Below are 25101 nucleotides of genomic sequence, written 5' to 3' on the forward strand. Positions count from 1 at the left end.
TTGAAAATCCTTTAGTACATGTGGTAGGTTTTGAAAGGTACCAGACTTTTCCAGTTAGCTGACAAATGGTGAAATAATCAGTATATTGTTAGAACAAAGAGGTCCTTCTGTTCAGTCCTGTAGAACCCAAGACTTAGGAAACCACTGGGACTAGAGGCACTAGAGGCTGACAACACGGGAATTATCTCTGGTACTCTTCATAGAAGGACCAACCTACCCCTTGACTCAACAGGCCATAGAATAAGCACCTGTGAGCTATTTTGAACATGTGTGGAGGGCCAGCAGCAGCTGGGGTTATAGCTGAAATGAAGGATGGTGAATGTTATGATCTGGTAGCTTTTTAAAGCTTCTCAGCATCACACTGGAAAGCTCCTGACAGTCCTTCTAGACAAACTTTTAACAGTGAATTCCCAGCAGACTGGTTGATGATGCCTTCTCATCTATTATAGACATCATGCCAACAGAGCCAAATGGGAAGGACCTCACCACATGAACAAGTCCAGCAGCGCTAAGCCAAAGGAAGAACTGAACTGTGAACAAGCATCACTTGCCTCTTTGATCAGGTTCATAAATCTGGGTCCAAGGCGCCATGGCTTGTGTCGATGGCACTGTAGGGAGGTGACAGTCAGCTGGGAAGCCCGGTGGGAGGCAATGGCCACCACGTACACAGCATCATACATCAGAGCCGCTTCAGTCTGTGGAGGAAAACACACACCACATCTTCAATTCCACCTTTGCTTAGTTTCCTTTACCTGCGTAATCACTCTGCCTGCTTCCTTGTCTTCTATTTTTCTGATCTCAATAGCCATTTATTCTCCAGCTGAACACCTTTCATTCTCCAATAGCTCTTTTTCTCTAAAATAATACCTCATATGCCAGAGAAAATTGTAGTCATGGCTCTGCTTTGTTTTAAGTTCTTAAAAAGAAAAAAGAAACGGAACTTGGATCAGCCACAAAAGACTTGACTCAGGGAACAAATATTTTTGGAGTGTCTTATGTTAAGCCCAGTGTTAAGATCAACTACATTGAGTTAGAGGCTCAATATTTCAATATTGCATTCTGTTTCTCAGTATTTACCTATCTATCAGTCTATTACTTGTTTATATTTGGTAGAAAGAAAGTGCTGTGAGTAAAATTAACATGTGATTTTCAGATAAGGATACTCATGTTAGGACACTTCCATTTACCAGAGTCAAGAAGGTTGTAGGGGCTTCCCTGGTGGCGCAGTGGTTGAGAGTCCGCCTGCCGATGCAGGAGACACGGGTTCGTGCCCCGGTCCGGGAGGATCCCACATGCCGCGGAGCGGCTGGGCCCGTGGGCCATGGCAGCTGAGCCTGCGCGTCCGGAGCCTGTGCTCCGCAACAGGAGAGGCCACAACAGTGAGAGGCCCGCGTACCACAAAAAAAAAAAAAAAAAAAAAAGAAGGTTGTAGTCATAGAGTGAAATTCAATGGCAGATTTGAAGAGACCTTCTGAAGAACAGATATGTGTAACTTCCTCAGAGAATATGTATTCTTGTTAGCACTTACTTTCCTCATAGATATTATAAGTAGTCATTCCTTTGGGGAGCTGGACATATTCTTCAACTCCTCATAAAATTTCTCTGATTTGCAAAATTTCACATAATACTCTCAGCATTTTATAAAATATACTGCCCTGTGATTTTCTTTATGGATAAAATCTTATAATACCTTCATATTTTACTTGAGGATTTTCATAGCAACTTCAAATATATTAGCTCATTTGAAATTCTCAACAACCCCGCCAAATAAGCAGAATAGATGGATTAAACTATTTCTTATGTAGGAAATTGACCTCAAGACAGTATATTGATTTGTGTAGGGTCATACATATAGCCAGTAATTGGGTAGTTAAACCAAGAATCTAGGTCTTATAATGAAGGCTATCATGCGGTTTTCCGAAATCAGTTGATTTATTCAACATATATTTATTCATCATTTATTGAACGTGTCTTGATGGAGATAGAAAGAGAAAATAAGGGGAACTACATCTTGCATTCTATTAATCTTTGAGTCCAGGGAATATCTCTACTTTGAATACTTATTATCCTGTGCAATCTCTATCACTGCATTTTCCATATAGTATATTTATAGTTATTGTTTTTACATCTCTTTCTTTTTTTTTTTTTTGCGGTACGCGGGCCTCTCACTGCTGTGGCCTCTCCCATGGCGGAGCACAGGCTCCGGACGCGCAGGCTCAGCGGCTGTGGCTCACGGGCCCAGCCGCTCCGCGGCATGTGGGATCCTCCCGGACCGGGGCACGAACCCGTGTCTCCTGCATCGGCAGGCGGACTCTCAACCACTGCGCCACCAGGGAAACCCGTACATCTCTTTCTTGATAAAAGTGCTCAACTTCATTTTTTAGTGGCTAGCACAGTTCTTGGCACATAAAAGTCGTTTAATAAATGTTTGCTGAAGGAATTAATGTTATTTCATGCTTATAATAAAATACACTTTTGTGAGAACCGTATAATCCCAAGGTTTTATGATGTATTTCTAATATTAATTGCTTCACTCATACTTAATATGAGTAATATATAGAAGTGATGGTGATAATTGTTAAAGCTTAAAAAATATTCTGATCATTTCAGTTCAAGACTGATATAATCCATTTTATAGATCAGAAAACTGAAGTTCAGGGAAATTAAGTGACTAGTCTAAGGCTAATCTATTGACAGAATGAGACTGTTAAAAATGTAATCTATCATAATAGCTGGCATTTATTGAGCACTCATATGTCAGGTGCTATTTCAAATATTTTGCAAACATCTAATCTTCACCATAACTTCTACTCCTTTATGGATGAAGAATTGACAAGGTTAAATGTTGCCCCCAAACTAGTAGTGGGAAAGCCAAGATTCAAATGCAGGAAGTTGGTGTTAGAGTTTATGCTCTCAACCACAAAGCTGAACTGTTTCTAAACCAACTATTTGTCTGGTGATTTAATGATTATAGTAATAAGTCAACAGTGGTCAATATTCATTGATGATTAACTACATGCCAGGCACTATAAGCATTTTACACGTTATCTCCTTTAATTACTGAAGTTAAACCTTTGACGTAGGTATTGTCCCCATTTTACAGACAGAGAAATTGAGGCTTGGAGATATAGGAAACAACTTTAATAACTTGCCTAAAGTTATGTAGCCAGTAAAGCAAGGAAGGAAGATTCCATCTCAGGATGAAAGTTTAGATTTCAGAGCTCATGCCCTTAACCACTATGCTATAGGGACCTGGACCTTTTTAGCAGTGCAATATGCCTTTTTGAAATACTTTTGTATATATATTCACTAACTGGCTGATTGATTTGATAGAGAAGTGTGAGGAGAGGTATTCCAATGATCTAACTTTTTCATAAACTTAACGTAGAGACTAGGATTTTAACTTTCTTTGTCAAGGTTGTCTCTACACCGGGCCAGGTAATAACAAGGTTCAAAACGATAGGCCTGGTCAGTGCTTTCCAAATTCAAGGAAGAAAACCATTTATTCTTAAACTATGCTTCCCCTTGTCATAAAATGTTTTCTTAAATTGAGGAGATATTTAAGTATTTTATAGCACAAATGAACTACCACTGAATTTCCTCCCCTTTTCAGTTTTATGCTGGAGGCCTGCTTACCAAACAGCAACTCTCAAGTCATTTTAGGTAAATTTAAAAAAAAAACTGGCTTGTGTTTCAAATGTTATCCTTCCAAATATGTTTGTGTTCACATTTTATTTGCATCTAAAGCCTGGAAGAGACCACAGTGCTCAACGCCTGTAAGAGAATCTTTTTGCAACAACGTGTATCATGAAACTGGCATATTGAAAGTGGGCTTCTTGCCAATGCACAATGTTTTGGTTATTACAATGATGTGCAATAAAGGATTAACTCAGAGGGCTCAGGAGGCTGAATCTCTGCACATTCCGAAGAAAGGACTAGCCTTTGACTGGCTTCTGGGAGATTACCTCCTTAGAATATCCTGTCAGATCAGAGTATCTTTGTATCCCTGGGGTCTTGGGTAATGCAAATAGTTTATGCTAATAGTGTGATTTATGGTGAATGCCTGTTTTTGTTCACTTGGGGCTCTGGACAGTGCCATATCAGTTTGACCTCTGGAGTGGCTGGAGACCAACTAAAGTCAACTGTGTAGGTGCTCTATGCCTATGTGACGGACCCCCCCATGAAATCCCTGGACGCCAAGGCTCAGATGAGCTTCCCTGTGGGCAACACTTCATAATGTTGTCACACATCTTTGCTGTGAGAATAAAGCACTGTCAATGCAACTGTCATGGGAGAGGACTACTAGAAGCTCATGCATGGTTTCTTCTGGACTTCGTCCTTTGTGACTTTTTCCTTTGTTGATTTTAATTTGTATCCTTTTACTGTAATAAACTGTAACTGTGAGTATAACACGTTTTCTGATTTCTGTGAGTCCTCCTAGCAAATCACTAAATCTGAATGTGGCCTTGGAGACCCCAATACAAAACAATGAGATGCTACGTCACCTTAGGGATGAGGACTAAAAACATGATATGGCCCTATGGAGTCTCCACATTTTTCTGCCTGCCTGGTATGTAACTGTTGTTGGAGAAAGCTAGAGGAGATAGGGAGACCTAGTCTTTGGAAAGCAAATGAGAAAAAGTATAGGTTTCCCATTTTCTCTCCAAATTTAGAAACATTCTCACTAACCTGATATGGATAGACAAGTCAGTTCTCTAGGAGGGAAATACTTTCAAATAATACCTCATCCCCCTCATTTCCTGAATTTCCTTTCTTTCATGGTGTTAACAGTTTCCTCTATTACAATGCAAATATCTCACCCACAGCGTAGAGCTAACAGAAATTTACCTCTTAGTATGAATAAGCTGGTTTCCCTCTTTTCTGAGACATGTCTCTTGAAGTGATGAGGATTCTGATAAGGGTGAGAGGACTAGTGTTTTGCCTACATGAGCCCTGCTAGGGAGCAAAAGCTGGTGGGGGTGAATGCTTCTGAGGGAACGAAAGTGCTAGGAGAGGTGCTGAGCACTCAGGAAGTAGGGGAGAGCAACTCAAGAGAGAGCTGGGGTTTAGAAACAGGTTGTGGAAGGTAGCAAAGATATCACCATGTACTCACAATCTAGAAATTCAGTAATTAGGACTGCAGCTCCAACATGTCCAGTGAGGACTGGCCCTGAAGTTGGCATATTGTGAGCCTCAGTGAGTATTTGCCAGCTTTTGAGAAAGACAGGAATAGGGGAAAGAGGACTATATGTGGAGTTGGAAAACAGACCTGGGTGATGCCACTGGTCATACAAGGTCACACATGTCCCAGGGAATAAGCCACCTTGGCCTATACGTGCAAACTGAGGAATGTGTCTCTTGTAAATAAATTGATTCTGGCTTCAATAAGACAGAATAAGAATTCTGCCTCTGTATTTCAGAATGTCTTTTGTTCTTCTTTGATTGACTACAAATCGACAAAACAGCAGGTATCATCAAGTAAATTCAATTCTATGTCCTAAAGGCTTTATATATGTTACCTGATTTAATTTGTAAAGTAACACTGTAAAGTATTATTATAGAGATTTACAGATGAGCTAGGAGGCTCAGAAAGGCTAAATAATTTAGGTTATTTAGTTATTCAGGGATATAGCAAAGACTAAAAACTAGGTTTTCCTTATCTGGAAAGATCTTGCTTTTTCTACTGAATCTCACTGCCTATTGTCTTTCATCACAAGGGTAACAGTGGACACTCAGGGTGGACACTCAAGTTGGACACTCAAAGTGGTCTTCTCTGTGGATCATTATAGGAAAGACTTAGATGTAAGATAAGGGTACTGACTTAACTATTCATTGTGAGTGCATTTGAGGAACTGGGAAGGCAGATGACATCGATGTTTTGCTGTTTCCATGACTCTGCACTATTGAATCATACACAATTTTAGGTTCAAAATCAGAGAAGAATCCTTCTGAGAATGGGCCACTCCATTACTCTAGTCTATCCTCAAAAGCCAATAGATCAAATTAGGCCAAATGCTGAGAGAAATTTAAACAAAGAGAAAAGGAATGAAGTAGATTTTACAAAATCACTCTAAACTTCAAGTAAGTTAATTAACATTTTGGTTGATAAAACACTTTTTTTAATATCTCAAGGTGTTTTCAAATAATGAGTTTCACTATTTTTGAACTCTATTGACTCAGTAACAGTTTTCTTAACTCATTTTTAACCGTTTTTTAAAGTCAATATTTTTTCTCTAATTAAATTTATGTTTCTTAAATCTGAAGTCAAAATTTTTGGAATTAGACATGGCCTACTTCTTATTTTCAGATTTGGATGTGTTTTGACATAATATTCTTTGAGGATATTTTTAGTGTATGACGTTCTAAGAAATTCTTAATAGTTAAAGCTTTGAAGAGGAATATAGATAAGCAGGTGAAAAGTAAAAATACATAGGTTAGAGAAATTCCTATATTATATATTCATATGCACATCTGTGTATGTATGTGGCACGCAGAAAAATATGACTATAAATGGCTACAGGGAAATTCACTTTGGAGAGTGGTGGGATAATGCGTGTGATTTAGGAGAAAGAAATTCTATTATAGTAGGGTATTACTTAAATATTAATAGTGGTTAGTCTATGGCTAATTTTTGAAATAGTATTATTACTTTAGAATAATCTCTTTACTAATCATGTCCATTTCTCATTTATAGAAACTGTCTTTGGACTTTTGCAGTATTATTTCAGGCCTACATGAATATTTTTCATTTAATATCTTGAGTCTTAGTAGACCTCAATTCATATTTATTTAGTACATTAATTCCTTTATTAAATACATATTTATTGAAGATCTGCTTTGTGCAGCCCTTTCCTAGTGTTGGGAATAGAGCAAAACACGAAAAGACAAAATCTCCAGCTTCGTGGAGTTTATGTTGTTATAGGGGATGACAATGAACAAATATAAATATGACATATTGTCATAAGGGCTACAGAGAAAGGTAAAGCAGGTTAGGGGAGGGGGAATAACAGGAAGGGAACTACTATATTAGGTAGCAGGTTCATAGAAGGCCTCTCTGGTGAGGTAGCATTTGAGCAAACCTGAATAAGGGAAGGTTCTAGGCACTGGAAGCAGCAAATCGTGGAGATGCAAGAATGAATGGAATGCTGGACCTGAGATATATAGGCCCGGTGGAATTGAAACCAAAGGACTTTTTAACTTTAAGGTAGAGAAGAAAGAGTTTGAGTACAGAGGCAATTTGAGAACAAAGACCTGTTAGCACTGGGTCCGGGCTTGGGGACTTGGGGTGTGCTCTCTTGAGTCAATGATCAGTCCATTGGATGCCCTTATACTTGTCCTTTAACCTTTCTGTGACTCTGTTTCTATATCCCCAAATTAGCTGCCTCTACTAGAAGCCAAAAGGAAACAGTGAACTGCAAAATGGAATCTTTGGATAAATAAAGGTCAACACTATGCTTCACAGGATCAATTTCAAGGCTCTATCTGCATGACGATGGGATCCGACTACTAGTGGGCAACTGAGTGCTACCACTTTTTTCGACTAATAATATCATACCCTAATATAGCTACTGTACTCAATTTTAGACCAACCTGGTGAGCCACCATCTTCTGTCCTAATAAATCCCCATTTCCTTTTTATAGTTTATTATAATAACAATAACAGCAATAATAACAGAGACCCCTCTGGTTAGATAAAAAGACAATGACAAACTCTAGACCGAATGGGATCTCTCATCCACTGGGACTTGGCTCTGCCATGTTTCCTGTCCACAGGACTGCTGGGCCTGATTGGGTGAGAATGGAATGGCTCTATCTCCCTCATTCAGTGGTTTGCCTCATCTCAGTCAATATGTACAAACTGTTGTGCCAGCTCAGTATAACTGAAGGGAACAGACACTTCTTTGCTACATTAAGCCATACTTGTGATGAATATTTAATGTTTGTCCCGAATCCACAATCTGTGTTAATATAATTCTAAACTATAACTCTTTTAGGCATACATACCAAGCATAGGTAAAAATCTCATCCTGTGATAGAGATCTCATTTGGGAGGTGGGGTTGGGGTATGGGCAGAAGATTTTGAATCATATTTGAACACACTGGAATTATAAATCCAGCAGGAAAAAAAAAACACAAAAATTAGCACCTCTCTCTCTCTCTCTCTCGCTCCCTCTCCCCCCTTTTCTCTCTCTTTCTTTAGCTTTTCTTCTTCCTTTTCAGAAGTCTTGTATTTCCCTGGATATTCTCTACTTATTCTTATTCAAAGCAATGTTTCAAATCATCCTAAGACTCATTTGTACCAAAATGCTTTCTATCATTATCTTTCAGATCTCTTTGTGTATTTTGAGTTATTTCAGGTTTAAAAAACAGAGACCTTGAACATGGGATCCTCCAGAACCACTTCATTCATTTATTTATTCTTTTTTGTCATTTGTACTTCATTTTAAAAAGGTAGCAAAAGAAGAGAAATCCCAAGTTTACTTCTCTGTGTGATGATACCTTTCAGTTATCAGTAAATTGCATCTTAAAAGCAATAGTGTTTCTCCCGATGATGGGAACAGAGAATGAAATACTATGCCAATTTAAAATGCTATTACCTGCCCACATTCCCAATATCTTTTCCTTTGGATGACACTGTTACGGCACAGAAATCTTTTTTCTTTTTTTTTTTTTTCCTGCAATTTTCTTCCATCACACAGGGAGCTTCATTAGAGAATAAAGCAAGGGTAGGTGCATTTGACAACAAGAGACAAATGATGTTAGTGAGAAGCTCTCTGATGAGGCAGTTTGCAATTTATCTGTTCAGCAGAGTATCTGTCTCTCCTTAGGAGGCAGGCTTGGCAACTGCTTCGAGAGCGACATATGGCTGGTATAAAGCACTGTCAGTGTCTGCAAAGGTGTAACTCCATGTACCCAGGATGGGAAGAATGTGAACACACTAACTCTATGGAAATCCAGATTTTTCCACATGTGCTTCTGCTTGCTGAGATGTAGCAGAAGTGAGGAAGGGAAGCTGGTTCTGCAGAACCTGTATAGGCAACTTGCTCCTCCTCTCTCCCTCCCTCCTTCCCAAGGTCACATTCCCAGGGGCAACCCTCTCCCCACTTACCCTTGCTTTTGTTTATGCTTTGTCTCCATTTGGCTGACAGTGGTGGCTACTCCTGTTAACTTTTTTATCTGAAGCCATTATTCTCCGGAAGCTTAAGATAGCAGTTTTTGATAGTAGCCATGCACAGGCTTTCAAAATAATAAGTCCCCTACATATGAACCTTCAAGTTGCGGACTTTCAAAGATGCAAACGTGTGTTTCATCAGTGTCAGGCATGAGTGGAATTGCAGCTTGCCCTCCGTCTCCTGTTGCTGATGATCTTTCAGCTCTACCATCTCCCACCTCCTCTCCCATCCCAGTCAGTAACTCTTCTTGCCTGTTCACTCGATGCCAGCTCCTGTATGCCAGCTGTTGTACTGTACTAGTGTACTTTTCAAGGTACTGTACTGTAAAATTAAAAATGTTTCCTTTATTTTTTGTGTTTGTTTGTTTTCTATGTATTATTTCTGTGAAAATTATTATAAATCTATTATAGTACAGTATTATATAGCCGACTGTGTTAACTGGGTACCAAGGCGAACTTTGTTGGACTTACGAATGAATTGGACTTACGAACGTGCTCTTGGAATGGAATTCGTTCATATGTAGGGGACTTACTATACATAAAATGTTTTCTCCTCTTCTCATACAGTCAAGGCACAGGTTATAACACTTTTTCCTCTCACTATGAAAAGCATATGAGATTCTTAACCTAACCCCTAAGGAAGTCAAACATTATCTCAAATGATTTTATTTTAAAACTACTTACTGTCATCATGCCATCCAAAAGGCCAGTCTCGGGCCTGGGTGGGGCCTGCAGTCTCTCCATGGACCACTTCTCAATGATGGATGATACGTGAGGATTGTCAACATTAAGCAGCCGAAACCCGGTCATATTTACACCACTGTACCTATAGAGTTCCAGATCTAAAGCAAATAAGTCCTGTGCAGTATTACAAATGATAAAAGTAGAAAGAGTTAACATTTTCTGTGCTCTTTAGGCAAAAAAGAACTAATGATTGCAGAAGCAACAAATGATTAAAACAAGAATAGCAGCCATCATCACACTGGTTCTATAAAAGAACATTTCCTCTTGTTTTTCACTTGCATGCTGCCTGACAAACTCTAAGTAATCAGTTTTCATTTTCATCCTTTTTTTCTTTTTTTTTTCAATACCGTTAAAATTGATATAAACCAAGAACAAGAATTTAGCTGCAAATAATTAGTATGCCCTTGTGCACAGGATGTGACATTCTGAGAAGCTAGAGAATTCTGTTCCTAAGATATAGTCTTTGGGGGGTTGAAAGGGATCTTTGTTTCCATTTGATTCATTGCTTTTATTTTCTAGATGAGGAAACTGCGGTTCTGAGTCATGATGTGACTGGCCTGAGAATGATCCACTTGTCAGTGGCAGTACCACCTTTCTCCCTCATAACTTGCTGCCCCAGGCTGCCTTGAATCTTGCAAAGGAGGTGAAGTTTGGAACTTGCATATACATTTGACGGAAAGATAACTCTCAGCAAAAAAAAAAAAAAAATACCATTCCCTTACTCACTGAAAATAACTCATGTCCCATATAATGAGAGCATAAAGAATGCCTGGGGCAAATAAGTCCTGAGCAATATTAAAAATGATAAAAGTAGAAAGAGTTAACATTTTCACAAGCTCAGAATAAGAACAAAAGTGTTCTCTTCAGAGAATAAACTGGAGACTATGGTTGTGTTGATGTGAATATCTTAACAGTAGTATTTGTTCCCTTTTAGATAATGTTGCAGGGAGAAAACTTGAACCCACCCTAGTAGTTTCCATTACAGGTGAAGCTGAGTGTAAACCAGAAGTTTATGTTGGATCATATTTAAAATAGACTTAAGTGATAATTTCAACTTTTTCTTGTAAAGAAATATTAGACACTAAAACATATCATTAAAATATCTCACATTTATGAATAAACCAAACTTTCAAAATAGCATTTAACAGTTAATAAAAGAAAAAAACTTCCATAAAAATTTCTTACCAGTGTAACTGCTTTATGAAAGAACAATACAAAACAGTACATTATTTGTGATGATAGTGGTTACTAAAGAGAAGTAACTTCAGAAACATTCCATGATTTATATGTGCAGAAAATGCATGTAAATGTATTCTTTTGAATAACTCCTTTCTACATCACTAGTTCTTCCCAAGATAACTTTGGATTAGACTGTAGAACGATAAGAATGCATCTCTGAACTCACTCATGTAAGAAAAAGTATACTGCCTTTTAAATTGTTATATTTATTTCCCTTGCACTCACTAATTTTTTTTAAGTTTCATTAGTACTCATTAGCAAGAGTCGTAGGAATATAAAAGCAAAGCATGGCAGAATGCAGATAAAACCAAAGGAAATTGCTTAAAGAAGCAAATTTAAAGAATAAGACCCAAGGAAGAATGATTCCTTTAGCACACTCAATGAATAGAAAGAAAGTTACTCAAGATACAGGGGGTTCAGACAGAAACTTGCAGGTTGCATACTGAATCCCTTATTAATTCAACAGTACAAAAATACAATGTGCTAAAATGTATACATTAAGCATGTGCAAAATTAGCTTGGTTTCCAAATTGTTTCTATGCAATATATAATATGGAAAGTTTGAGGCCCAATTTTCAACATCCCCTTGTTCGTGGAGGATGAAGAAAGCAAGAGTGTGAGGGCAACTGCTTTGTCCTTCCATTGACGACCAACCTTCTTAGGTTTATTTGTTTATATTTTTCTCAAATTTCAAGAAAACCAACTCAACTGGTGTGTACACCTGGGAAGGATAGGAAGTTCTAAGGCAGATGGCAATCTCACCTTGAATAAGACCTACGTGTTCATGGTGATGGGGAAAGGACCATATTTGTGATCAGAGTAAGATACTTTCCAGTTCTCAGGGTCTCCCTCAACTGTTCTGACAGAGGACCTGATCAGGATGTCAATGAAGGAGGGAAGACCATGAAAACTTTAGTTCAGGAATTTCTGCCCTGCATCTCACTCCCTAGTTCCAAGTTCAGGAGCAGTGATAATTTTGACAACTGCCCCAAAGCATTTGTCTCATGGCATCCTCTGCAGCCCTTCATGCTCTTAGAGATACTTGAGTTAGGAATGGAATTTACTACTTCTAGAAGTATGTGTATGGTAGCTGCCTGATCCTTGTTCCAAATTCTTTGATTTCCCTAATGTACTAGGCTGCTTTGCCAGTTTTATTTGGTAAAATGATACTCTTACTGAATCTCCCAAAATCTGGGTAGATTTTAGTCGACACACTTTTATAGGTTAGAAATGGATGTTGGCCCTGTGTTTTCTTCTCACGTAAAAGAGTGGAGTGTGTGTGTTGGGAGGGGTGTATTGTGTGTGTGTGTGTGTGTGTGTATGGCGAGAGCTATCACATCATTTTGATTTGTTAACTGCCTAAATCATTCTCCTTGATCTGATAATCTGCCAAAATTTAAAGTTGTCTAGTTTCTTTTGAATTTCTCCAGCTTAGAGCCATGATTTTTCTTACGATGAAAAATGTTCAATGTGGAAAGCATCTCCCAAGCTCTTTATCTTGATGGTCTTCAAAACATCTGACAGGTGAACCTTGGCTAACCCAACTATCCACTGGACACAAGTGGGGAAATCACATCAGATCAAAGAATGCCAAGATACACTTTGGTGTGCCCTCTAATGTATATAGAAAATGTAGAGGATTCTTCTTTATTAATAGTTTGTACATTGGCAGTTTCTATTTAATGAAAGCTTGATTTTAATTCCTTTCTGGGTGCACCTACATTGATACTAGTTAAGAAAGGAGAAAGAAAGAAAGAAAGAAAGAAAGAAAGAAAGAAAGAAAGAAAGAAAGAAAGAAAGGAAGGAAGGAAGGAAGGAAGGAAGGAAGGAAGGAAGGAAGGAAGACACCTGCTGTTCAGCATTTCTGGATTTAGAGGGTTCTTAGGAAAGTAAAACAAATCTCCATGACAATAACTTGCCTTGACACTGGTGGGGCTGATTTAAAAATAACTGAAGATTTTTTTAATAGTGTGGAATACATTTCCACCAGATATGCTTACCAGGGTTGTGAAAAAGTAATGATAGTACTCAGTCATCATGCCCATGAACAGGATCTGCAAAAGAGAAATAAGAGAAGAATTAGAACGATAATTATAATAAGAAATAGATAATTAGTAGGTTGACTGCAATAGCTTGGAGACATAGAATAGGAAGGGGCTTTGGAAATCCATAGACTCAGTAGATCAGAAACCTGAGACAAACCAATGATTGATGTGGAGCTGGATCCAGGCCACTGACCTCCATCCAATGCACTTTCAGTATGCTATGTTTGACCTTCATGGAAGTAATTGGTCTGACGATCAAATTTTAAAATAGTTTATGCTCAACAAATTTTATATCTGGTGTTTTCCATAATGGCACAGAGTTTTGCCTTTTCTTACTCCCTGGGTTTCTGAGTAATCTCATGCTTAGATATATATTTTATTGATCTCCTTAGCTTTAGTACTTATCATAATGCCTCAGAGTAAAACTCATTAAATGTTGAATTGGCAATACTGATATGTAGATATATTTAAATGAGGATTTATAAATATGTATATCTCTGAAACCCTTCTCTCTACCCCTTTCCCATCTTATCCCATAGAGTGAGTAGGGGAAAAGAGGATTGTTTATAGATAGAAGGATGGGGACTATTTTTATACGTATTCTCACTGCCTTTTAATTCTGAGTCTGTTACCTAATTGGGATCCTGACAGTTCCAAACATCCTGTGTATATTGTTTTTATTTGGTGGGGAGGGGCAAAAAGGAGGTATACAGAAAGGACAGGGGTTCTAGGTAGAGGTAGTTTCTTAAAACTGTGATCTTACTTTTGGATTCCTGAAAATGGTGTCCACTGAGAAGAAACAGTTGCAAATGCTTTGGAGATAAGATATTGTCATCAATCTTTTAAATCAAGAGTATCACCTTCCTTGGCGCAGGTCACAAAGGACTGTTCGAGTGCTGTCTTTTTGGTATTTGCATAGAAATGAATGGAGAGGACTCAGAAATGAAACTTTCAAGACAGTTTTCCCCACAACTCTGATATATTCTGGATGCAAATGAGAATCCCCTCTGGAAGTTTTAAAATCAGATATTCTTAGGCTCCATCCCAGAGACATCCAGAATTAGAATTTCTGAGAGTGGAGCTTCTGTATTTCACAGCAGTGACTGATAATCACCGCTCGATGGAAAACACGTCCGTTTGCATTAAGGAACAAGGACTTTCATAACTTCTGTTGAAGAGATGGATTGAAAAGTTCTTCAGAAAAGCAACACAAGTTATTGGAGGTTTTATAAGGTGTCTAAGATATGTAAACTAGAATGATTTTACATGAAAGGGGATAAAAAATGGAGAGGGTATTTGGAGACGACATGTAACATACATGAGCACAGATCTGACACTTCTTATGCCCTCTCTGCTAACATGGAAACCAGAGGAATATTTGGTGAAATTGCAATGTCATGAAGGTAAGACAAATGACAGGAAACTCTCCCTATGAATCATAAGCCCACAGTATGTAAGTCACTCCTACGGTGATAACAAGACCAGGTGAACAAAAGGATTTTTCAAAGGGTAGGATTGCTTTAGGGCCATCAATAACATTTAAAATCACGCATGGTGAGGTCTTATTAGCTGGCCTCTTATATCACTGGAGCATAAAGAGCTAACCTGCTGGGTTTAGTCAGGAATTCAGTTTTTCATTTAGGTTGTTAGTATAATTGCAGCCAAGACTATCTCTTGAAAGGGAACTGGAAAGTTTTATGTCAAGATATAGACCTGGACACTGAGTTTTAAAATATTGTTTCTGAAAAAACACAAAGGCACCTGAGTTTCCAGCTTTTCACATGGGCTAATTTTTCTTCTTAAACTTTATTGTGGGGACATTTGATCATCAATTGAGAGTATAGGCTTTTTTTTTTTTTAAAGCAACCATTCAACTAATTATTATTATTTATAATTTCTGGGAGCAAATATTCATTTGATATGTCTCTTACTTAATGTTAGAAAAGAATCATGCAGATGCAGTGAATAAATAGCTAATGGACCTGCTTTTGTTGCAGAAAGAATCCTTGGGTCTTCCAGATACACTTTTTATTTGATATACTAGAAAAATCCCCATTCTTGACTTTCCTATCTAGTGCCTGGGTCAGTGCTTCCTGGTTCTTCCCTTGAATTTCCTAGAAATGAAAATTAAGAAACAAGAATAGTCATGGATCACTGAGCTGTCAATTTTATGGGCTCTCTAGGACATGGGTGAATGAGACATTTTTAGATAGAAATAAAGCCAATAGCACCAAAGCTCTTTATAATGGTTTGTAGACTGATTGGGACTGGCTGCTCTGTTGTCAAATGGTAGTATACTTTATACTTTATAGCATTCACACCACGATTTTCTCTCTGCGTGTTGGTATTTCAGCTAAAAGTCATTAAGGGATTACCAAAATGTCATATCAAGATAAATGTCAGTTTTTCAAATAGTGTAATCATGATATGGGGATTTTTAAATGGTTCTTTGCAAAACTGACTTTTTCCTAACAAACGCTACCTTGTTTGAATTTTTTACTGTATTTTGCTGGATTGACCAGGAGGCACTGACTTAGGCAGTGTACACTTCACCAAGACAGTATTACTAGGAACTAGTTTGGCTCTATTTAAATCATTTTTAATGGTGCAAAACACATCACATCACACACACTAATAAGTAATAAACGTGGTTGTCAATACTATTTGTACTGATGGCACATTCCCCTTAACTGCTTCCACCAATACTTTAATAATGGTTGTTTCCTAACAGAATTATTCTTATTAAATATCCCCTTGAAACCATATTATTGACATAGATTGATAGACTGTAAAACCATAGCCTTTCAATAACATTTTATATCTATAGTAGGGATGTATTTAATACCTATTAGTTTTCTTGATTTTGGAAGACCCATAGTGTGGACTTCATTAGTACCATTTCCAATTTTCCAATGTGATGTGATTACATTTCCTGGTCCCTTGTGCTTGGGTGGAGCCATGAGCTGGTTTTGGCCAAGGAAATGGGAAAGTTACTGACATATGTCACCCTCCAGAGATCTCACTCACCCTGACATGTGACTACCATGATTATCAGTGCCAGACAAGTCGTTTTTTTGTTTTTGTTTTTCTGAATAATTATCTGTTTCTGAACAATTATCTGCTTCATGAATACTGCAAGGTATGTCATGACTTTCTTTTGATTACTAGAGACTAGGTTCAAAATTGTGGGTCCTCCATTAGCAACTACTCAGGAACATAGGGTATATATTTTATGTGCTAATGCCATTCAGCTTTATGTTTTTCTTTAATTTTTCCCTTGGTACCAACTCCGCCCCTTTCTTAAAAAATATTTATGACTTTTTTCAAATGTATTTTTCTAGGCTGCTTCAGTTCTTTGTATAATAAAGATATAAAATGAATAAATTATCATGTTTGGGAGAAGTGGAATAATTTTTTTTTCCATAAAGAGAGATGAACTCTTCAGATCTGATATAGCTGGGTTGGGTTAGGGTAACAAAAAAGGTCTCTAACAAAATACCATTCATAGTTAATCATATTCTATGTCCTTGCAAAATCAATGATAAGGACTCAAAAGTTCTTGTAGATGGTGGTGGTTCATTTTACATGTCAACTTTACTGGACCAAGGGGTGCCCAGATTAAACGTTATTTCTGAGTGTGGCTGTGAGGCTGTTTCCAGATGAAATAAGCTTTTGAGAAGGCAGATGACTCTTCCCAATATGGTGGGCATCATCCAATCCACTGAGAGCTTGATTAGAATAAAAAGGCAGAGGAAGAAGGAATTCACCCCTTTTCCTTCCTGCCTGACTTCCTGAGCTGGGACTTTGGCGTTCTCCTGCGCTTTGACTGAGATTTTCACCACTGACTCTTCTGATTTTCAGGCCTATAGTTTCAGACTGTAATTACACCACAGCCTTTCTGGGTCTCTACCTTGCAAATGGCAGACTGTGGGCCTTCTCAGTCTCCATAGTTAAGTGAATCAATTCTTCATAATAAATCTCTTCATATATATTTCCTATGGGTTCTGTTTCTCTGGAGAACCCTGGCTAATACAGAGAACAATACCAAAATACTAAAAGTCCTACATACTCTGCATACGTTTGACATTCCTTTCTATCTAGATAACACAGCCTTTAAATGAGTGAGGGGAAGAGAGGCTGACACCTACGTGATGGCTTTCTCTGTATTATGCTATTATAGAAATGCCACAGACTATTCTATTGTTTCAGTGGCTAGAAAATAATTAGTTTTCTTTCTTTTGTAGTCAAAATGAATCATCAGAAAGCAGAATAAAACTCATTGGTATCTTTACCCCTGTCCTGCCCCTAGGTTCATCAGAACCATTTTTTTTCTTAGATTCCATGTATATGTGTTAGCGTATGGTATTTGTTTTTCTTTTTCTGACTTACTTCACTCTGTATGACAGACTCTAGGTCCATCCACCTCACTACAAATAACTCAGTCTTGAGAAGGGACTTGAGGACACGGGGAGGGGGAAGGGTAAGCTGGGACGAAGTGAGAGAGTGGCATGGACATATATACACTACCAAATGTAAAATAGATAGCTAGTGGGAAGCAGCTGCATAGCACAGGGAGATCAGCTCGGTGCTTTGTGTCCACCTAGAGAGGTGGGATAGGAAGGATGGGAGGGAGACTTAAGAGGGAGGGGATATGGAGATATATGTATACATATAGCTGATTCACTTTGTTGTACAGCAGAAACTAACACACCATTGTAAAGCAATTATAGTCTAATAAGCATGCTAAAAAAAAAAAAAAAAGAACTCATTGGCAGTGACTCTTCGAAGGACAACTCTAATTACCCCACTGTTATCAAGGTTCTCTGAAGCACAGTTGTTCATTAACTATGATGGCTCCACATTTGCCCAGCTGTTCTCTGGAGTTTTTACAATAGAACTCTCATGGCCTTGTTCACAGTAGTATTGAATCTTCCTTGTCTAGCTCTGTTGTTCTTTGCAAAGACGGCCTTTTGGATTTAGATGAGTAAACGTGCATCAGATACAGCCTGAGCATTACAGAGACCGTATTTTAGTTTGTCTTGAGAACCCTCATCCAAGTCTAGATGAAGAGAGTTTGTGGAGTCTAATTCCTATGGTTGGTGACAGAGTTGGTCTATAAGACCCTTGGAAAGTCTCTGAGAAAAATCTTCCCATAACATGTCCTGATATAAAGACGCCAATGTCACATTTCAACAGGATCATTTTCCTGAAGGCAATGCAGAGCTATGGAGACCACAATTCTCCACAAACTCTCAGCATCCATTGCTAAAAGCAATTCATACATCACAAATAATTGGCATAATGCTACTAGCATAGTAGCAGAAACTTGAGATGGAACCTGGAGTCCTCCTAAGCATTTTTGATTGATTCTTATAATATTTATAAGGGTTTTTATTACTGCATCTTTCCATTGAAAAATAGGTGTCTTAGAAGTTTATATTGACTAACTAAAGCATATTGCTCCTTTTATAGCCTTCTCAATATCAGGGTAAATTCTAAACCATCAGACATGATTTCTAGTCAATAATTTCAAGTGAACAACTTCCAAATGTGTGACGTACAATGTGACTAAAATAATGTTTTTACCTCAAGATAGAAATAAGTTATTTCAGCATAAAAAAAATCTTCAGGAAACCAGTTGAATAATGTCAAGTCTCAGAGAAGCAGTTTTCAGAAGAAAGTTTGAGCTCTAGGATGTAGCTCTTTCTCACCTGCCATCCGTGGTACTTTAGGCTGCAATCACACTATCCTCTGAGCGGAATGCTCCTTTGGCAACGTAGTTTTTAACATTGGTCACCAGTAGAACAAGCTAGGTAAATTAGGCCTTTAGATCAGTCTTTATTGATGCAAAAAAAGACACTCATACAACACTGAATAACTGTAACATATCTACAAAGGCAACAGTGGAATGTATGGAAAATAGCATTGGATCCCTGAAAACTCTGACATGTAGAAAACTACCCATATCCTTATGGAGTAGGATGAATAATGGCCCCTTAAAAATGTCCACATCCTAATTTCCAGAATCTGTTAATATGTTACTTTACATGGCAAAAGAAATTTGCAGATGTGATTAAGTTATGGATCTTCGTTTATGGGAAATTTCTCTGGCTTATCCAGGTGGGCCCAGTGTAATCACAAGGGTTCTTATAAGATGGAAGCAGATGGTCAGAAGGCGGAGAGGTGATGTGAAGATGGAAACAGAGGGAATGAAAGGCAGTATGATGTGGGACCACAAGCCAAGGAATGAGGACAGCTTCTAGGAGCTGGAAAAGACAAGGAATTAGAGATTCCCTGAATCCTCCAGAAGGAAAATAACCCTGTCAACAGCTTGATTTTAGACTTCTGACCTCCAGAATTGTAAAAGAGTAAATTTTTCTTGTTTAAGCCACTACATTTGTGCTAATTTGTTACAGCAGCAATATGAAACCAACACTCCACATTTGCTCATCTTTCTGGGATTATGGCCTATGAGATTGCACAATTTTGGTGTATTGATATCAAGAGCATGTATCAAGAGGAAAAATGACTTGTTTGAAGTTGAAAACTTTCTAAATTTCTTTATGCCCCTCCATTCACATACATATACTAACCGCATGCATGTACACAGATACAGCTACCCACAAAGAGTCTAGGGTTTTCCTTCCATTCGAAGATAGTGCTATGCCATTTACAAACCCAGGCCACTTTCTTCCTGCCTCCAAGTGAAATCAAAGGAAAGCAAAAAGTATTCTACACAGTGTTGGTGAATGGAATAGCTACACTATTTGAGAGTATCTTTCAGTCTTAATTCCTTTATAAGCTTCTCTCTCCATAGGTATGGTCAGAAGAAGAAGGGAAGCTGATACTAATAGATATTAATAAATGGAATGGAGCCCAATGGGGTTTAGTTTAGCTTCAGAAGATAATCCTACTAGAAGAGCCACATGGCATCAGCCAGGTGCACAGCAGAAGAGATTATGCTATTTACGGAGTACAGTCTGCTGACAACAGAGGAGGAAAAAAAAAAAGATTTCCCCTAGCAGAATGAAATAGGCAACGTGGCAAATAGGAAAGAGTGGAGCTTTTGGAGGATTACATGAACCCAAAGAATAAACTCTCTGCAACATCCAAGGGAAATTGGTGGAAATATGAGGTATAAGAAAGGCTACAGTAGAAGAAACGTTTTAACAGCAAAGAACTGAATGAATCTTGAAGTTGGAAATTTAACAGAGAATATGTTGCATACACTGTAATCTTTTTGCAATAAGCTTCTTTCGTAATGGTGGTAATAAAAACTATACCTCAAATTTGCCTGAGGGTAACCTTTTGAGGGAGAGATTAGTCATGTAGTCACTAAATGGTGGTCTTGCTGGTCTCATGAAGTCTCTGTAGCACAATAAAGTTATCATAATTTGGGTCCTGTTTCTCAGTTTTTTTGCTTTTTAGATGACTTTATTTTGTCAATTTATCTAGAAGTTATCAGGCTTAGAAAACAATTATTTTTTATCAGTGTTTCTCAGTGCATTAGTATCTCCAAAGAACTCTTTAAAAACACCCATGACTGTACCCTATCCCTAAATATTCTGATTTATTTGGTCTAGGGTATGTTCTAGGCATTGGTATCTGTGATACCAAGACTCTCCAGGTGATACTTACATACAGCCAGAGCTGAGAACCACTGATTTATATTAACCAAACTCATATTTTAAAGGGATAACAATAATGATCAAAACTATTATTTGATGAGTGCTACAACATGCTCACTGCTGTCATAGGTTCTTTATCTACTATTGGGGAGGAAGTGTTATCCTCAATTTATAGATGTGAGCATAGTTATAGTACTTGAACCCAGGTTTGATTTCAGTCCTGGGCTCTTTGTGCTATATTTATAATAGGAGGTATATGTGGGAGGAAAGTCAGTAATTTGTACAAAGTCCTTCTGTAATTTGAGAACCCAAATAAAAACGTATAGTTTTTGGTGAGAGCAAAGTTAGAAGGACAGGAATTGGATCTTTATCTTAAGGAATGAATCCATCAAGCCAAGAGAGCTTAATAAGTTGCCCCTCTATTCTTGTTCAGAGAGCTGGTCCCCATTATAAAAGGTTGTACCATGGATGGTGCTGCAGGTATTATGAGGAGCCTCGCTCACTTTTCCTCCTTCTGTCAGGAATTCAGACCTACATAGCTCTTCTATTACGACATCTCTTTAGATATTAGAATTAGTTAGATTCTAATTTTAAATCCCTTTAGTGATCTGTCAGGAAGAACTTCAGTCTCTTTAATGGGGTCAGCTTTCATGAAGAAAAGATAATTTGGGGCTTCCCTGGTGGCACAGTGGTTGGGAGTCCGCCTGCCAATGAAGGGGACACGGGTTTGAGCCCTGGTCCGGGAGGATCCCATGTGCTGCAGAGCAACTGGGTGCCTGCGCCACAACTGCTGAGCCTGCGTGCTGCAGCTGCTGAGGCCTGCGCGCCTGAAGCCCGTGCTCCACAACGGTAGGGGAGGGGCATCTCAGCGAGAGGTCCGCGCACCGCAACGGAGACCCAACACAGCCAAAAATAAATAAATAAATAAATAAATTTAAATCTTCAGAAAAGTTAAAAAAATAAGTACTACTTTAAAAAAAAAAGGAAAGGATAGTCTGTAAAAAAAATTGTAATGCAATTGTTAAAATTGTGTGATACACATAGTAATAGATATTTTTGTGTGCTTGATGTTATAATGGCAGTGGACACAAGGTGCTTAGGGCTTTGCATGGCATGCTAAACAATGCGGGCTTTATACTTAAGGCAATAAGGAGGTGGGGTGGGCACTCAGTAATTCCAAACTTGAGAGGGGTAAAATCAGATATTTTATTTAAAATGAACAGTTTTTGAGGCCACATGGAGGCTGGGTGGACAAAAGGAGAGGGAGGGGACTTGTGACCTCGAGATCAATTGTTCTAGCACAAGAGGAAGATGATGAAAGTGATGGAGAAAAGGAGGTAGAATCTGAAACATATTTAGAAGGCAGACTCTACAACATTCGGTAACTAATAAATAAGAAAGGTGAGGGAGAGTCAAGGAGATTCCCAGGTTTCTGGCTTGAGTCATCTAATGGTATTTCTGGTTGGTGGGACAAAGAATGGGGAGGAAGATGCAATATGTTAAGTCTGGCATGGAGATTTAAAGACATCAGATGAGATCCTCATAAGGTTGGGAGACTTGGTAATTCAGACTGAAAGGAGGTTTGGGAACCACTATTGTGATATGATGGAGGAGGTGATGCAGTGATAGAGTTAGGATGGGGAAGCACTGTATCACTCTTGTAGTTTGGCCTAGATAGCATATCACTAATAATACTTATGATGCTAATCCATAACGTGTGGAATACTTCATGCATCAGTGGTGGGCTGCTTAGTGCCTTATAGGCATTGTCACATTTAACTTTTCTCAAAACAGCATGAGCTACGGGCTGTGACATTCCCATTTTACAGATGCAGCAAAGAGCAAATAACTAAATCCTCTACTAAATAACCTCATTCAATACATTGAAGTTTTTCACGGCACTTTATTCTCCCTTTACGCTGGCACAATCTTCAGCACATAGAAAACAGCCAATACATGTCAACTGAATAAGTGGTGAAATTTAGATCTTACAGGATCATGCTTATAACAGAAAGGATGTGGCTAACAGTCATGGGAAAAGTAGGGTGGGGGGATCTTTTTGGTAAAATCTTGCATCTATGAAGGGTTGAAGAAGCAGGTATGGTTAACGTAATGAAGTGATTTTTAACCTACTTCAGTCTTCAGCCTTCTTTAGGGAATCAGATAGAAGCTATGGATCTTTTCCCCTGAGAAAGTCACGCCGAGGGGCACAGACGTCCTCAAAATTTTGAATAGAGCTGAGGATCACTGATCCTGCTACAGGCTTAAGACATGCTTTTTGTTATACACATCTTCAAATTCCTTACATGATTCCTTTTAAATTACCCCCACTTATCTTGCAAAGGTAATTTCTCTTATTGCCTATTACAGCCAAATTTTGATGTAGCTGGAATTAAACATTAGAGCATTTCTGAGGCATATATGTGATTTTTATTACCTCTCAATTCAGATTGAAACAAATCTAAGTCCTTTTCCGAATCTACTCATTGGAGGTTTTAGAGCATCCTCAAAGGGGCATCCTGTACACTAAGAACACAAACAAGTTGCAAACCCTTTCAGTAAAGTTTTGATTATTCATAGAGGTCAATTAATTCTTGTGTATATTAACAACATACTCATCTCTATGAACTGCTCCTTTCAATCCAAACTAACTATGTGCTCGGGAAATGTAAATAGATTTTAATATCAGCCTGAAAGAACATAATTAGAATAGGAATGTGCTGTCAAAAAAATTATATAACAAACTGCAAATTATCATCCAGTTATTATGAACTGAGATTCATCATGATAACATTGTCAGGATTTATCCAAAGTAATGAACTTCTCATCAATTAAGTATCTTAAAGACTACCAAAGGACTCTAAAAAACCTTAAAAAAGAATGAACTGCTTAATTACTTCCCCATTTCTTTGAAAGCCTACTAAGTACAGGCAATGTGCAAGTTCTTTATGTCTAGATGCTAATAAGAGGATTCTTGATCGCTTGTATGCATGGAAGTTCAGAGCTGAAGGGAAGCTTAGCAACAATTAGAATCTAATCCAACAATCCTATTTTACAGGTGAGGTGACTGGGTCTCAGAAAAATAAACAGACTTGCTCAAAGTAGCATCTTAAGATGGGCTAAGAAACTCAGATCAGAGGCACATTAGACCCTGGTTTGAAATTCCAGCCTTGCTATTGAGTGTATGCTCTGGAACCTCATTCTTCTCATCTGTAACATGGGATATTTTGAGGCAGTAAAAAGATAACACTTCAGTCAAATACATAGACTATTCTGGCACACAATGACTACCCAATAAATCGCATTTATTTTATCCTATTAGGGGAAGAGCAGAGTTTGCAACTGTATCTCCCAACTTTCAGCAACTGTGACTCTAGTCACAGTCCCCTACTGCTTTAGAAATTAGCTTCATGGTTTCCGACCAGTAAATTGGCATTAGATAGCTAAACTCTTGTGACATTCATTTTCAAGGTCTCTTTTTGCCTTAAGGTGGCAGAGAGTTGGGGTTTTGTTGTTGTTTTCATTGTTGTATCTTTATCCCCTTCAATCAGTGCTCAACAAATATGTGTTGAATGAAAAAGTGAATTTCTTTACCATGTCCCCACTACATTCACTACTTGGCTTCAATATAAACATTTCTTGAGAACTTGTGTAAACTAGAAATGATTGGATGTTTGAGAATCAAAGGAAATAACGCATCCAAGAAGTATGAAGCTTAACTAAAATGTGTTCCAGGTTCCATTACTTGGAGAATCAGTTGACTTCCTGGTGTACCTAACAGTAGAAGAATAGGATACTTTTTTTTTCCTTTTAAATCCTGAGATAAGTTTCAAATCCCAGCCTAGCCACTTGCTGGCTCTGTGACTTTGGGCAAGTTACAAAATCTCTCTGAAATCTCTCAGTTTCTTGTATGCAGAATTTTCTCATAAAAATAAAATGAGTGATGCATTTCACTTGCTTAGCACAGTGCCTGGCACATAATAAGTATTGAGTAAAACGTAGCCCTAAGGTCTTTGGCTTATTTTATGTGTTTATGATTAGAAATAACAGACTTGGGGATCTGACTTAGCTTGTGCAGGTTCCAAACACAGAATTGCAACCTTTTAGCACATCACAGCTGTACTGCTTGACTTGATGTTTTCTGTCCTAAGAGATGAAGGCTGATGGTACTTCTGCCCTGTGAAAACATGAAATGAAACCCATCTAACTACCTCTGCTTGCCTTGGTCAGTGATGTTAGACATAACTTATATGGGGAAAAAAATCCATGCACA

At 38.1% G+C, this 25101-nt stretch overlaps 1 protein-coding gene across 9 annotated transcripts in view; it reads right to left on the bottom strand.

Moving 5' to 3' along the window:
• Positions 1–25101, bottom strand: part of GRIK1 (glutamate ionotropic receptor kainate type subunit 1) — a 424025-nt gene that overhangs the window by 105369 nt on the left and 293555 nt on the right. For all 9 annotated transcript variants that reach the window (XM_024120212.1, XM_024120215.1, XM_024120214.1 and 6 more), the window contains 3 exons: positions 13156–13209; positions 9857–10030; positions 552–695 (listed from right to left, as the gene is read on the bottom strand). In XM_024120212.1, the coding sequence (XP_023975980.1) occupies positions 552–695; positions 9857–10030; positions 13156–13209 (372 nt within the window). The remainder of the gene's footprint in view (positions 1–551; positions 696–9856; positions 10031–13155; positions 13210–25101) is intronic.

The sequence above is a fragment of the Physeter macrocephalus genome, chromosome 8 (assembly GCF_002837175.3).
Source record: "Physeter macrocephalus isolate SW-GA chromosome 8, ASM283717v5, whole genome shotgun sequence".
Lineage (NCBI taxonomy): Eukaryota > Metazoa > Chordata > Mammalia > Artiodactyla > Physeteridae > Physeter > Physeter macrocephalus.